Below are 16,305 nucleotides of genomic sequence, written 5' to 3' on the forward strand. Positions count from 1 at the left end.
ATTTTTACATACTCCACTGACCCTTTGTTTTCAGTCTTTCTCTTTTCAAGGCAATTTTAAAGACTTTTAATGGAAGTATAATAATAACACAGAAATGTGTACATATCCTTAGTATATATATAGTATGTGAATTTATACAAATTGAATCAGCCAAGGAATCAGTACCCAGATAAAGAAATAGAATATTAGCATAGTACCCTTCTCCCCGGCCCTCATTCCCATTCTTCACCCACCCAGAGGTAACCACTTTACCACTATCTGGACTTGTGACAGTATAGATTAATTTTGTCAAGGTTGTGTTTGTATTATTTTTTTAAAACCTGGTTTTACCTGAGTAAAGTATATATTACGTATATGTGAAGCAGCTGTACATTTTAATTTTTTTTTAATCTTGTTCTAGGTATATTGGATCCTCTCAAGTTAGTGTTTCTTGGTTACTCTTTGGCCACACGTGAATATTTTTCAGAAGATCTACTGAAGGCAATTTTTAACATTAGATTCTTAGCCAAATTAGATTCTCAACTTGAACGTATGTATATATGTGTGTGTGTGTGTATATATATATATATATTTTTTTTTTATTGTTTAGGAGTATTTTATTCACGTGGGTGATAAATGTATGATTTTTCTTTATAATTATGTGTTAAACTATACATATAGATTTTATGCATTTTTCCTGTATGTAAATTTCATAAGCGAAAAAAGTTAAAAATAATGTGATAAGATACATAAAAACACTTTCAAAGAAAAACTGCTATATACTTGTTAAACATTATTATTAAAAAACAATAAACTTTTTGCTTTACAACAAGCAAGCGTAATATATTTTTTACTTTAATAAATTATCACTTGTATTTTATATCCAAGTTTCAGCTCTACCTACATACTAAAGCACTTAAATGTTAATACTGGGGTTTTTTTCTGTTTATAAAAGTATTTCCTGATTATTGTAGAAAATTTAGATTATAGAACAGTATAAAATAGAAAATAAAAGATTATTCATAATCTTACCACCAAGTGAAACTACCGCTTTTAATGTTTTGGAGTATTTCTTTTCTGTCTCCTGCCCTTATATGTATGTTTATATACCTATATATATTTTAAAACAAAATTTGAATTATACATATGTTCACTTTTGTCTGTTGCTTTTGTCATTGAACTATATTTTGAACAATTTTCCATGACATTAAATATTTTTTGATATCATGATTTTTTAGTCTATAGAATCTGCCATTATAAGGAAGTAATAAAATTTGTTAGCATGTAGGTTGTTTCCAATTCTTCATTACTATAAATAATGATTATTATACGTGAGTCATTGCCCTCATCTTTGTTTCCTTAGGATAGACTGCTAAATGTGGAATATTAGGTCAATGAATATTCTTTAGTAGTATTTTTTAAAATGTAGTTTTTTTGTTTTTATTTATTTTATTTATTTATTTTTGGCTGCTTTGGTTCTTCGTTGTTGTGCACGGCTTTCTCTAGTTGCGATGAGCAGGGCTACTGTTCGTTGGCGGTGCGCGGGCTTCTCATTGCAGTGGCTTCTCATGTTGCGGAGCACGGGCTCTAGGCGTGCGGGCTTCAGTAGTTGTGGCACTGGCTTCAGTAGTTGTGGTTTGTGGGCTCTAGAGCACAGGCTTATTTGTTGTGGCGCATGGACCTAGTTGCTCCGTGGCATGTGGGATCTTCCCGGACCAGGGCTCGAACCCATGTCCCCTTCATTGGCAGGCGGATTCTTAACCACTGTGCCACCAGAGGAGCCCCTAAAATGTAGTTTTAATATTCATAATTAGTGAAAAACATAGGTGTTTGTCCTAATCATCCCACTGAATGTAATAATTTAAAAATATAAAGCATGTGTATGCAAATGAAATGATTTTGTAATATGAGAATAAAAGTTACAACCATTATGGGGATAAATGAATGTGAAAAATGAATCGTCTTTGCTAAGTTCAAGCTATCAAAGTCTATTAATGTATTTTTTTAATTTCAGTTTTATGTTCATCTCTAAATATGAAGGTCCAATTTCGTCTTATGGAATTAAATAGAGCAGTCTGCTTGGAATGTCCTGAATATCAGATTCCATGGTTTCATGACCGCTTCTGTCAACAGCAGTATAAAAAAGGTTTGAATTTTGTTTGGGTCAGAAAGTAAAGCTTAATTCTAAAGTACATTATTAGGTAGTACACTGTTTTTATTGTTAAAACTAACCATGACACCAGAGTTCCCAAGAATGCCATAACTTGTTTAATGGAACCATTTTGTAGAGAAATTTGTGTTGTAAGTATTTCTTAATATTTAGGACACTAAACCTCTTTTGGTAGAGAGCCAAAGAACTTGTGCTGAATTTAGTGTTATTGCAGGTGGTATTACAATACATGGAAACTCTTCTTGGAAATATTAATCTATTTTTCAGTTTGTAGATATGGGATGATTTTCATTCAAAAGCTGATTATTTTAAATGAACTAATTATTTTTATTTTCCTGAAGATTTTGGCCGTATGAATGGAGCACAACAGCAGATTTATAAAATGTTAGCAGAGGTACTAGGAGGAATCAATTTTGTAAAAGCCTCTGTTCTTACACCTTATTACTACACAATAGGTAAGTGTTTAATGATGCTCATGGGCTTTGCTACATTTTTGTGGGGTCTATATGCTAGATAGTGTCTAACCATGTCTAGTTTTGTGTGTTTCTAATAGACAAAATGGGACTGATATGTATGTGTTTATTCATGTATGGGTGTATACATGTGTGGCATTCATATATACCCCCTTTTAGTGATACAACTATATATAGAAAGATGAGACTTGAAACTGAAAGATGAGACTTTGAATGTGCTCTCCTGGTTGTTCAGTTGTGTGTCAACAATCAGAAGGAAATGAAAATACATTCTTTTTTTTTTTTCTTCAAATAAAGGATATAAGAGGTGAGAGGTAGGTTATTAGCTACTTAGCTAACCTATGGTAGCTAAGCTAACCTATGGTACGTTATTAGCTACTTTCAGAAAGCCAAACTAAACAGAATCATCTCATCAATTGGAATTTTAAAACTTTAAAAAAATTTTTTTCGTTATCTTGGAAATTTTCAGGAAATTCCCTGGTGATCCAGTGGTTAGGACTCTGCACTTCCACTGAAGGGGGTATGGCTTCAATCCCTGGTTGGGGAACTAGGATTATTATATCCCAAGCCCATTGTATTGCCAACTCATATTTGTACCTCATGCTGTCAAGAGGCTTATTTTTATGTGAAAATATATATAGATCATTAAAAATAAGATTTAATTGGTAATATTTGTATATAAGGATGTGGTATAATTAAGACAATACAGTAGTATGATTAAGAACTAAGGATTGGAAGAAAACACTCATTTATAGGATACGTAATACGTGCTTATAGAAAAACCAGAAAGGACAGATAACAAAAAGGAAAATCACCCATGATACAAACACTCTTTACTTTTGGTGTCTATGTTTCTCCTTCTGACTTTTTTTTCATTTTTAATGACATTTGTTGTTTTCTTTCTAATTTTACAAGCAATACATGTTCATGTGTGCAAGCAATATGTACTTTAAAAAGTTCTGACTTTTTAAAAACCAAAATGGCTTATTTTATAGTGTTTGTAGCTTTGTTTATATGTTGTGAATATTTTTCTATGCCAACAAATATAATTATACATTATTTTTAGTGACTGCATAATATTTCATTGAATGACTATGCTGTGATTTATTAAGGTTTTTTGCTGGTATGTGCATCTTTCAAACAATGCTGTAATTTCATATGACAACAACAGTAATTGATACACTTACATATTATTATGTTACATATTAATTATGTGTTAGATATTATGATGTGTTTTATATATATAAACTTATTATATCCCTATAAGTTTTGCAAATTATTCTATTTTATAGATAAGGAAACTGAGGCCCAGAGACATTGTTGTTTGCCCAAGGTTATGTAGCTGGCAGATGGCAAAGCCAGGATGACCTAGGCATTCTAGCTCCAGAATTCATTTTCTTTATGAGAAAAGTATATTTCATGTTTGATAATTAACTTGAAGATGTTTCAGTGCCCTAGTTTCCCTTATATATAAAGAATAGGTAATTAAACCTACTTTTTCTTCCTTTTCATTCATTGTTTCTTTTTTCATTTTTCTTGGTTTAAATACATTTTTATGATTGTTTTTATTATGTAAAAATTTCATACATATTCAAGAATAGAATAGTATAATGAACCCTCATCCAGCATTAAAAATTATTAATACTCACTAATCAGAGTCCCACCTGATCTTTTTCAAGCAAATCACAGATAATATATCATTTTAGAATGTATATCTAAAAGGATATATAACCACAGTGCCATCATTTTCACCTCTACAACTATTCATAATAATTTCTTAATATTATATAGCTTGTCAACGTTCAAGTGTCTCAATTATCTTTTGTATGTTTTATTTTACTGTTTGTTGGACTTTTCCAGTTGAAACCCTGTGGTGTCATTCAACATGCTCCTGCATCCCCTATTTTTTCTGTAAACCAGTAGTTAGATATAGAGGCTTGATTAGATTCAGGTTAGCTTAGGAGTGGCAGTGGTCATTTTTTTGGCCAGCTTTTTCATAGGTCGTATGTGCTTCTTACTGCATTTTATCAGAAGACATACAATTCTGGTCGTCCCCTTTTTATTATATGAAGATTCATCAGTGTGTTTATATGTTGTCAGCTTATCCGTTAGGAAGCTTTCCCATCAGCTTTTCACCTACTGATTTTAGCAGCTATTAAAATTATTGTCTAAATGCATTATTCATCAAGGGTGGAAAAGTAGTGATATTCTACATCTGTCATTCTGCATTTATTAGTTGGAATTTGTCTAAAAAGAACTTTCCTCTGTCAACTGTTTAGTTACCCTATGTACAGTTCATACAGGAAAGACAGGATACATGCTTCAATCTTTGTCTTTACTAATTTTCAGATGAGTTGGTTTAGCTTCCTCCAGTTGTGACCAAGAGATTTAAGGGGATTAAAATAAAACTGTAATGTGATTTGGCTTACTGCAGTGCTAAATATAGCCCCCATGCTAAATAATAGTTTAGTAAGACTTGCTGGTTGATTTTTATTCATTGATTTTCAAAGAGAGGTGATCTTGGACTAGATCATATATATAAAATAAGCTGGATAGGGACTTCCCTGGCGGTCCATTGGTTAAGACTCCAAGCTTCCACTGCAGGGGGCACGGGTTCAATCCCTGGTCAGGGAACTAAGATCCTGCATGCTGCGTGGTGTGGCCAAAATAAATAAATAAATAAATGAAATAAGTTGGATAATTAGGTAGGTACCTCATTCTTCATGTTTGTGTGTGTGTGTCTTTATATACATGTATAAATATTTAAAATATATCTTAAAATTTTACCTATAAGAATTTACCTAATTCATATTGTTGGTTCCTGTACTTTCTTATAGATTTTGAGTGTATCTTGGATAAAAGGAAAAAACCTATTCCGTATGGAAGCCATAATACAACTTTGGGAAAACTACCAAAAATACACTCGGAATTAAATACTCAAATAGCTGGATCAAGACTGCCACCAGGAGCTGAAAAGTACCTTTCTTAGTTTCAGATTTTGTTATCTAAATGTTAAATTTGGCACGATTTAATGAACGCAGCTATCAAGGATTATTTATAGTAGAATCTGCTCCTCATGTATCTCATGCATGCTACCCACATACCTTTGCTTTTCTTGTGCTTTCTGCTTTAATCTCCATCCTTCATTGTCCAAAGCCTAGCAATATCTAAAGCACTAACCTTCAAGTTGTCCTCAGTGGAAATAAATAGTGTCTTCTTCTTTGGACCTCCCATGCCTCTCTACTTTTCGGATAGCACATAGCTGCTTCCTACACTGCATTACAGTTACATACTATGTATCATATGTTCTTTGTTAGACTATAAAGTGTGTCCTTTTATTTTTGTATCCCTCACAGTGCCTTACATATGGTAGGTGCATAATAAATATGTATTGGACAAAGAAACATATAGATGAAAGCATGCAGATACTTACTATAATTTGGTTTAATTCTAATGAATCGGATTACTTGTCATTAATTACTAATTTAAGTAGAAGAATAACTTAGTATACTCATTTATTCATTTGGCGGTTTTTAGATTATAAAGATGCACTCTTGTTCCTGAAAGGCTTATAATTTTTCAGTTTCTTAATTTCAGAAGTAAATATTTATTTTCATCTTACGTAGGATTGCTTTGGAATTTTTGGATTCGAGAGCATTTTGTAGAAACATCCCTCATTTAAAAGGAAAATCTGCTATGAAAAAACGACACTTGGAAATTTTGGGGTATCATGTAATTCAGGTATGAAATACTTATGTAATTCAGCCTTTAAAAAACCCAGAGACACTGGCTTTACATGTGTCCCCTTTTAAGGTGAAAGTTGTAGAATTACCTTTTTTTTTTAATATTAAAAAAAAGCTATATTAAAATCTCTCTGAAATAGAACACCTCTGTTTTTTTTTAAGAATAGTAAATAAAAATAATTTTTAAAATTGTCTCTAGAAGATCTCTTGATTTTTATATTCATCTTACAATAAAGAGAGACACTATGGAGATGGATGGAGTTATAAGAGAAAAAGGCTAGTGTATAAATATAAGAAAGGCACACGGGAAAAAATGTCCATTGTTGGTATTGTAGGAACAGGAGGATGAAAGGAGCTGCGAAGCAGAAAAGGGTCTTCCAGGTGTTGTCAAGAAGAAGGCAACCTTCCAAATAGGGTTCAAAGGCTATGCTTATGTAAACTAATGTCTTAGCGTTCCTATAGCTCTTCTCAGTATTCTTAGAGGTCTTCCCTGATGTTTTTTGTTGCTGCTTTTGAGCTTTCATTCAGACTACATTACTTATTTTACAGATCCCTCATTTTGAATGGAACTCTATGGCACTGTCAACAAAGAATGCTCGAATGGACTACCTGAGAGAACGGTTATTTGGAGAAGGCAAATCATCATCATAGTTTTTACTGAAAATTAGTTATCATGGTGCATCATATTTGGACTTACTTTAATTAAGTGGCTTGATTCAATTAAAAAATAATGTAGAATTGATTTCTAGGTCAATTAATACCTATTAAAATAAACAGACATTTTACAATGGACTACTTTCTCTACTATCTAGTTGGGAAATTGTTTAAAATTCTTAATATAAAAGACATGTAGCTTTTAAGAAACTTAAGTAGTTTACAGTTCATTCTTTGAGTGCATACTATGTGGCAGGAACTATATTATTTTTAAATTTTTTTAAATTTAAATGAGACCCATTTATTATACTCCTTAAATAGCATTTCCAAAGTTTTCTTACAGCATATAATCTTTTATATAATGCATAGGATTCTTGTTATATCTTGAAGCATGAGGAAAGGTTTTTGCTATTTTAAACATTTTTAGAAAATGCAGATGTACATATTTCATTCTCCAATTTCATTTGTAATAGAAAACAAGTGTAAAGTTACCTCAACAATGCAAATGAAAGGATTAGTAAACTCAGATTTAGGAAGCTTCTTTACAGTTGATTGAGACAGATTAACAAAAGGAATACTCTGTTCAATTTAAGATTTAATTTCTTAGACAATGGTTTTAAGCTATGATCATTACATTGAAGATTCAATAACTTTGAGGTTTTGATTCCCATTGCTAATCTCTTGGACAATAACATAGTGAATAATTTCTACATGAATCTCTGTATAGCCTTTTTAAAAACAATAAATTAAAGCCCTATTATCCAAACAGACCACCTCCCTATCTATTATGGTTTTTCACCTTCTTGTTTATAGCTTAGACAGTTTGAAGAGATTTAGCCGTGTTGCTAGACAACTAGCTCCTGAAGCATAACGTATTTCTTTCAACATTCCAGCCCATTCTTTTTTATCATCTTCATACCTGATGGAGAAAAAGAAAGCAATCAGTAAGTTGTTTTTAAGTAGATAGTTCTATAGATTTCCCTGTGTTGAATATACAAATGTTGTTCTCCGAGAAAACCCTACTGGCTCTTACCCAGAGGAGGATGCACCTGACTTGTAGACTAACAAACACTTGAATTCCTCCAAAAGTACGCATTCTCTGAGCATATGCCCATATTACTGGCATGGTATTTAATCTGGATGCTTAGGCAGTTAAGCCTTCTGCGGGAATCAGAGACCGTCCAGAGATGACGGGTAACAGACAGGCAATTAATCTTTCGCCTTTGGACTGCTAAAGATGGCTGGTCCCCATGAGTCAAGGTCACCAAAGAGTAAGAACTGGGAAGAGCAGGGACTGTTAGTCACTTTGATTATGATTTCAGCTGTTCCCATACACTAGTGCTTAGCATGGTACATGACACTAGTGGTCACTCTGCAAGAAGCCATTCTCTTTCCCCTTTATTGTCCTGTGTGAGTACTACTCTTGCACTTGACATTAGGTAAGAACTGGTTGTCCCCTCTGAATATTCAGGGTTATAAAGATACAGACAACTTGGGTTCCTTTGAGACCTGTGTGCTTTTCCTCTGCCTGATGCCTGGAATGCCATCTCTGCATGAGAAACTCCTAAACACTGCTTGCTTTCTGAAGCCTTTCTCACCTTCCTCAAGCAGTTTGTTGTTTTCTCTTCATTTCTCACAGTGTCCTTTGTATGGTATCCATTATAACAATTATCCTTCTGTTTTAATTTTTTCCCCTATATTTATGTCCTCAACAAGCTCAAAAGTACATTGAGCTTATTCACATTGCTATCTTCCCTCCTCCAGAAGCTATCAATACTTGGCACATAGGAAATACTCCCAAATCATTCTACAAGGAGTGAGTGAGATTTAAAATAATTTTAAAATTAGCTGATGCCTATCTGACTTACATCAATGGTCCAAATTTAACAGCTGTACAGCTGTACTGTGCACTGAGTGATTTTTATGTAGGGAAAAGTAGACAAAAAATATTTTACCACTAATCAGGAAAAGAACCTTGATTATCTATATAAAATTTGGAGCAACAAATTAAAAGATAAAGAACAGTTTTAAATGATCTAATGAAAAAGTGACCACATTTAAGCAATAGGAAGTTGAGGTTAAATGAGGCCTAAAAGCATTTGCTTCCTGGCAGTTATATTTTTTACTTTCAGCTTGGTCAGTCCTACATAATGGAATGATTTCAAGAAAAAATATGAGAAATGGAAATTATTTTTTACATCACAGTAAGAGGGTCTATAGATTTAGAATGTAGTACACTGTTATTTTCATCTCTGCATGTGTGAATTCACTAGTAGGAAGTTGAGGGCAAGTGGGTAGCTACTTCTCTGTAGGTCAGTGGCTTTCAACTTATCGCATATCAAAGTCACCTGGAGGGCTTGTTAGAACACAGTTTGCTGGCCCCTACCCCCAGAGGTTCAGTAGATCTGCGGGGTGAGGACTAAAGATTTGCACATCTACCAAGTACTCAGGTGGTGCTGATGCTGCCTTGGGAACCACTGCAGATCATTCGTTCTCAAACTTGACTCGCAAATTGGAACTACCTGGAGACGTTTAAAATGTTGATGCCTGGATCCCACCCCTAGAGATTGGCTTTTTTAAAGTTCCAAAGGGATTCTAATATGCAGCAAGGTTTGAGAATTATTGCCCCAGATTTTATTACCTAAATGGAAAATACCAGTACTTAAATTTAAAATTTTACAGCCAAGCAGATAATGATGAATGCCTCCTCCTCTTGCCTTTCCCAAATCCAGTGGTTCTGAAGTTTGTTTGCACATTAGAATCATCTGGGGATCTTTTGGAAGTTGCAAAGCCCAAACTAAATCCCAGGTCAATTAAGTCACAATCTATAGAGGGGAACAGAGGCAGCGTCAGTGCTTTTTGAAGTTCCCGAGGTGATTCCAATGAGCAAGCAGTTTTGAGAAGCACTGCCTTAATCACAAAAATAAACCATAATCAGAATCCCTCCTGCTAAAATTACCAGGAGATGCTGTACTTTCCTTTTCTGTCTGCAGTATTCTGTTGAAGCAACTTGGCTTTTTTTTTTTTTTTTTTGCGGTACGCGGGCCTCTCACTGTTGTGGCCTCTCCCATTGCGGCGGAGCACAGGCTCCGGACGCGCAGGCTCAGCGGCCATGGCTCACCGGCCCAGCAGCTCCGCGGCATGTGAGATGCCCCCGGACCGGGGCACGAACCCGTGTCCCCTGCATTGGCAGGTGGACTCTCAACCACTGCACTATCAGGGAAGCCCGCAACTTGGCTTTTGAGCACCATTAGGATCCAGAGTGGCTCATGTGGTGTTCAGCTGATAGCACCATTCCTTAACATCAGTGTTTCTCAAGGCTTGCTGCATGTTAGAATCACCTGGAAGGTTTTAAGAACTAGTGATGCCCAGGCCCTGCCTGCAGAAACTGATTTAATTGGTCTGCATGAAGGCCCAGGCACTGGTATATTTTAAAAGCAGCAGGGGACTTCCCTGGTGGTCCAGTGGTTAAGACACCATGCTCCCAATGCAGGGGGCGTGGATTCAATCCCTGGTCAGGGAAGTAAGATTCCACGTGCCGTGCAGTGTGGCCAAAAAATAAATAAATAAAAGCAGCCAGGGTTAAGAATCACTGCCTGTTCACTCTTGGTACCTATCCCCATTTTCCAAAAACCCTAACCTTCCCAGCCCTCCATTATTTCATATTTTTTTCTGCTGCTTTCCAGTCTTTTCCCATCTCATCCTCTTGCTAGGTCTAACCTCTTTCCCTGGAAATTTCCAGTTTCTTTATCTTCTTCCCTCTTTTTTGGAGGAAGAAAGGTAATAGTTAACTTCCTTTATTTTTTAAATAAATTTATTTATTTTATTTATTTATTTTTGGCTGCATCAGGTCTTTGTTGCTGTGCGCAGGCTTTCTCTAGTTTTGGCGAGCAGGGGCTACTCTTCGCTGCGGTGCATGGGCTTCTCATTGCGGTGGCTTCTCTTGTTGCGGAGCACAGGCTCTAGGTGCATGGGCTTCAGTAGTTGTGGCTCGCGGGCTCTAGAGCACAGGCTCAGTAGTTGTGGCGCACGGGCTTAGTTGCCCCATGGCATGTGGGATCTTCCCGGACCAGGGATCGAACCCGTGTCCCCTGCACTGGCAGGCGGATTCTTATCCACTGCGCCACTAGGCAAGTCCCAGTTAACTTCCTTTTATAGCCACTTTTTCTTGCCCCCTACACAGTTAGTTACTGTTACAACATAAGGAAATGATGTCTGATGCACAAAATAATTGTTTGGTTAAGCTGCCAGCCTTTCAGCCTTCCAGTTTACCAGCTGGGAATAAGGCATGTACTGGTTCAGGTATAGAACAAATGTTACCTACTTTTCACTCTCAGGCTCAGTGTTATGCCTTCACTGATCACTCTTCCAAAGCTGTATTTATAAACTTAAATGTGTAAGCAAATCACCCACTAATCTTGTTAAAATTAAGATTCGGATTGAGTAGGTCTGGGTTGGGGCATGGGATTCCGCATTTCTAAGAAGCTCGCAGGAGATGCCAACACAGCTGGTCCACAGACCATACTTCGAGTACCAAGGTTCTGGACAATCTGGTGACAGGCCAGGTAAGGGCATCCAGACTTGGGAGTGGGGCTGGCCTTTAAACTGACAGGTAAAGCATAAGTCTGGCAGTTTCTGGATGAGTATACAGCATGAACTCATGCTCACCTCAGGCAACTGAGATCTACCTCCTGTAAACTTAGATCAGCAAGCATGGTGCCTGGGCTGAAGACAGCACATGTGGTGACCTGATAGTGACCAGACGTTTGCACACTGTATGCCCTGCCCCAGCTATGTTACTATGTGACTTTCTTCCGTGACACAAGTTGCACTTCTGCTCCCAAGACTTCTGGATACACTGGTCCTCTACGTGACATTCATTGCATTAGGAACTATGGTAAACTACACACACACACACACACACACACACACACACACACACCTTTTTAAATACATTCATTTTAAGCTTAACTGTCAAATAGTTCAATTGAGTAACAACTTCAAGTGTTATACTTGGGAGACCTACCCAGCACCTATCTTGGAGGTCAAGTGGATTGCTACTTTTCACTTTTCTAAAAAGCTTTTATAACTGAATCCTCAGAAAATTGGAAAAATATTTAAATTAGATTCAAAATAGAGTTAATGAATCATGGAAAACTCAAGAGTTTAAGTGTTTATTCCAGACTCTGTCTTCTTAGGAAATAAAGTACTCTCTGGGAGAAAGGTAAGTGGTTTGGAAGCCTTTGCTCTACTGGATGCCTAGAGCGTTCATTACACTTTTAAAGCTGGAAGGGAGCTTAAAGGATCAGTTGTCCAACTCTTAATTTCTGATTAAGAAATAGGCCCCGATAAGTTCTTTCCCAAGCTCACAGCTAACTAGAAGCAGTACTTGATTAAGTAAGTGGCAATGTGTAAAAGTTCAGCAGGTTCAAAGAGTGTTTAGTTTACTCTCAAGAAGTAGGATACAGGGCTTCCCTGGTGGCGCAGTGGTTGAGAGTCCGCCTGCCGATGCAGGGGACATGGGTTTGTGCCCTGGTTCGGGAAGATCCCACGTGCCGCGGAGCGGCTGGGCCTGTGAGCCATGGCCGCTGAGCCTGCGCATTTTGGGAAAGTCTGGCTTCCTATTCAAAATTGTTTTATCTTATTTGATTTAATATTTGGTTCAGAAAATTGGAGTGAAGAAAACTTACTTCCATATGTCATTGACTTCAGTGGGTGCAAATTCTTTAGACTCCAGCTGAATCATGGCAAAACCACCAATGGCATACAGGGATCCAGCCAGGCTGACCAAACCGATGGAACTTCTTTCTTGGGGAAATTCAGTCATTACTTCCCACCTAGGAATTATTGAAGATACAGTTAATGTAAAACTTTTAAAAATGCCAAATGTATTTACTGAACAATTATAGGAAATTATAATTAAAAACTTCAAGTAGCATAAACATCCAAAATTAGAAGATTAAATTTGCTACTGGAAAATATCTAAATATTCCTTTATTTGAAAGATGTAACCAAATTAGATTTTAAAGCCCTCAATATGTCAATCCAAGAATACTTCACCTTCATTAGTTAGCACCTTCAGCAGTGGTTATCAAACTGTATGCCATAAATAGTGGAGCTTTGAGGGACTTCCCTGGCGGTCCAGTGGTTAAGACTCTGTGCTCCCCCTGCAGGGGGCACGGGTTCAATCCCTGGTTGGAAAACTAAGATCCCACATGCTGTGCAGCGTGGCCAAAAAAAAAAAAAAATAGTGGAATTTTGGGGGGAAGTTCTAGGGCTCGTAGGCCCTACTGTGTTGGATTTCATTTGAATGCTAATACAAATTTTTAAAAACTCTGATCTCCATAGTGTCTCAAGAAATCTCCAAACCCTTTTTTTTTTTTTTTCCGGTACGCGGTCCTCTCACTGTTGTGGCCTCTCCTGTTGCGGAGCACAGGCTCCGGACGCGCAGGCTCAGCGGCCATGGCTCACGGGCCCAGCCGCTCCGCGGCATGTGGGATCTTCCCAGACCGGGGCACGAACCCGTGTCCCCTGCATCGGCAGGCGGACTCTCAACCACTGTGCCACCAGGGAAGCCCTCCAAACCCTTTTTAAATAAAGCATGTGATAAGAATAGTTTACAAACCAGGGTTGGAAATTTTCTTTTTAATAGTTTATACTTCATCCTTTTAAGTAAAGGATTTAAGGAAACTTTTAATGTTAATAGCTATATGAAATAGCATCACTAAAGATAAAATCAAATTAATTGGAAGTATCAAGAGTCTAGAATGAGTTAGTCATATTGGTAGCTCTCTTCCATTACTCTGGCATAAAGGTGGACCTCAGGGCTTCCCTGGTGGCGCAGTGGTTGAGAGTCCACCTGCCGATGCAGGGGACACGGGTTCATGCCCCGGTCCGGGAGGATCCCACATGCCGCGGAGCGGCTGGGCCCGTGAGCCATGGCTGCTGAGCCTGTGTGTCTGGAGCCTGTGCTCCGCAACGGGAGAGGCCACGGCAGTGAGAGGCCCGCGTACCACAAAAAAAAAAAGAAGGTGGACCTCATAGTTTTTCTCTAAACATATCTGTTTCTCTAATTATAAAAATATATGTACATTATACAAAATCTGGAGAAACAGAAAGGTACAGAAGAAAACAAATATCACCCATGATCATGTCCTTCAGACATAATCATAAGCAATATTTTGCTATAATTTTGTCATTTTAAAAAATGCATATAAATTTAAACATCCATCTATGCATATGAACAAAACTAAGAACATAGAGTATTTGCAGTTTTGCGTGCTGCTTCTTTAACTTCTTATAACTTGAGTTTTTACCCATATTATATAGTCTTCAAAAAAACATGATTTTTAACGATCATAAAAATCTAATTCCATAAAACTTCCTTGTAATTTTCAGATTAACTAAAGTCTGTTTTGTAATCAGGCATACATGGTTCCTTAAAAAAGTAATAATAATGCTGTAATTTTTTCCTCATTGCTAAATGAGGAGCATAAAAACTATATACTCGGGCTTCCCTGGTGGCGCAGTGGTTGAGAGTCCTCCTGCCAATGCAGGGGACACGGGTTCGTGCCCCGGTCGGGGAAGATCCTACATGCCACGGAGCGGCTGGTCCTGTGAGCCATAGCCGCTGAGCCTGCGCGTCTGGGAAAAAACAAAAAACAAAACAAAACAAAAACTATATACTCATCTAGATGTGTGAGCTCAAAAACTTGAAAAGGACTAATTCTATGTAAAGAATATCTGTCAAATATCTTTTACATTAACTTTAAGCCAATACAAGCTTAAAAGTGAAAAGAAAATTATAAAGAACACAAAAGAATCAAACATCTGAAGCATTACAAATATCACAAACTAAGTGGAGGTCTTTTTGTCCTTAAAGAAACTACATATTTCAAATCGAATAACCTTACAGAGAGATATATATCCATTTATGTGTATATAATTATTCAGAAGTATTACCTTTGCATGACTAAATTCACAAAGTTAATAACAAGTAAGGATAGATTGATCACTCCAACATTTACTTGAGGGTCATGTATTCCAAATTACAAACACACATAATGCATCAAAATGTTAGGCATTTCACACCCATAACACCAAAAGAAACACAGATGAAGACACTTCCTCCTCAATCCTTGCCTCCCTTGCCTCTTCTCCCCATGTCCTAATTGGAAAGCTTAATTTTTATCCAAAGTTAGAAATTAAAACATATAGTGATTCATATTCTGTAGTAAGAGATGGCAGCTTACTTATTGGTGGTGAGGTCAAAAGCTTCAACTGAAGCTGAAAGACCATCTTCAGTGACGCCTCCAGCAATCACAATTTTGCCTTTATGGACTGCCACTCCAAACATGGAACGAGGGGTTTTCATTGGAGCCAGATCTTTCCAGTCTCCTCTTTTGGGGTTGTAGGTAAACATCCTGTTTGTACACTTTCTGTAAACATAAAATAAAACAAAATGGTCCTTTTAGAAGCTTTCTTTTTTGAAAGAAGCAACTTCACTAATCACCTTTGCTTCTCGTTTGAAATATGTAGTATAGTGAGGATCAGGAAAATTCTTAATCTGAACATATATCACCAAGCAAAGGACAATTCCAAATATGAGGACTAAAGCTATTTTAAATCTTAATTATACTACTGGAAGGTAGGGTCCTTTACTTTTGGCAATTGCCTAGAGACCCAGGCAGAGTAATTTTAATCCTATCTGCTACTAAATTCAATACACAATAGAGTTAACAAAAATTCATAAACCCTTTATTGTGCCTCAGTAACAAAAACGTTTATTCATTTCATTATCTGAATATCCTGAGAATGAATCAGTTAACTTAAGAAATAACTAGGTGTGAATGTACCTATTTTAAATGTAACTGCAATATGATGGCTCATTTTATTTTAGTCTACCACTAATATACCAATGCATTTTAAGAAATCTGGGAGTAAAGATTAGACAACTAGTCATCTGAGCTGATGAGTAATGAAAACAATTTTATATGCTAAATGATACCAGAAAAACCTGGACTTACCTGAATTATCCTTCTTAGTATGTTGTTATGATTCCATAATTTACTGATGGGAGTTCGAATTCCAAATAAGAATTGATTAACTGGATATATTTGGTAAAGCCAAAAAGCAACCAAACAAAATCTCAACTTTTTGTGAGGACAATTTTTTTTAGTTTTATAAAAGACCAGATATCTGGAGTAGAAGCATTTCCTCTAATATATGACTATGAGTATTATCTTAAAACTCCTCCATAAGAACACGATCCAAAATCATGTTCTTC

The 16,305-nt window shown here is 36.5% G+C and overlaps 2 protein-coding genes across 10 annotated transcripts in view; one reads left to right on the forward strand and one right to left on the reverse strand.

Moving 5' to 3' along the window:
• The window catches only part of FASTKD1 (FAST kinase domains 1), a 33,843-nt gene extending 26,686 nt beyond the window's left edge, over positions 1-7,157 (forward strand). For 4 of the 6 annotated variants that reach the window (XM_027129045.1, XM_027129030.1, XM_027129029.1 and 1 more), the window contains 6 exons: positions 401-529; positions 1,994-2,125; positions 2,491-2,604; positions 5,460-5,598; positions 6,249-6,363; positions 6,915-7,157. In XM_027129045.1, the coding sequence (XP_026984846.1) occupies positions 401-529; positions 1,994-2,125; positions 2,491-2,604; positions 5,460-5,598; positions 6,249-6,363; positions 6,915-7,016 (731 nt within the window). In that variant the 3' untranslated portion in view covers positions 7,017-7,157. Of the gene's footprint in view, positions 1-400; positions 530-1,993; positions 2,126-2,490; positions 2,605-3,914; positions 4,104-5,459; positions 5,599-6,248; positions 6,364-6,914 lie in introns of those variants that run through there. The other 2 variants (XM_027129019.1, XR_003437666.1) reach the window with 2 other exon arrangements.
• A 410-nt stretch (positions 7,158-7,567) lies between these two features.
• BBS5 (Bardet-Biedl syndrome 5) overlaps positions 7,568-16,305 on the reverse strand; it is a 37,632-nt gene continuing 28,894 nt past the window's right edge. For all 4 annotated transcript variants that reach the window (XM_027128972.1, XM_027128981.1, XM_027128989.1 and 1 more), the window contains 3 exons: positions 15,272-15,457; positions 12,710-12,856; positions 7,568-7,938 (listed from right to left, as the gene is read on the reverse strand). In XM_027128972.1, the coding sequence (XP_026984773.1) occupies positions 7,827-7,938; positions 12,710-12,856; positions 15,272-15,457 (445 nt within the window). In that variant the 3' untranslated portion in view covers positions 7,568-7,826. The remainder of the gene's footprint in view (positions 7,939-12,709; positions 12,857-15,271; positions 15,458-16,305) is intronic.

This window comes from Aethalodelphis obliquidens, unplaced genomic scaffold, assembly GCF_003676395.1.
Source record: "Aethalodelphis obliquidens isolate GAN/ISIS:26980383/991018 unplaced genomic scaffold, ASM367639v1 scaffold2, whole genome shotgun sequence".
In the NCBI taxonomy this organism is placed as follows: domain Eukaryota; kingdom Metazoa; phylum Chordata; class Mammalia; order Artiodactyla; family Delphinidae; genus Aethalodelphis; species Aethalodelphis obliquidens.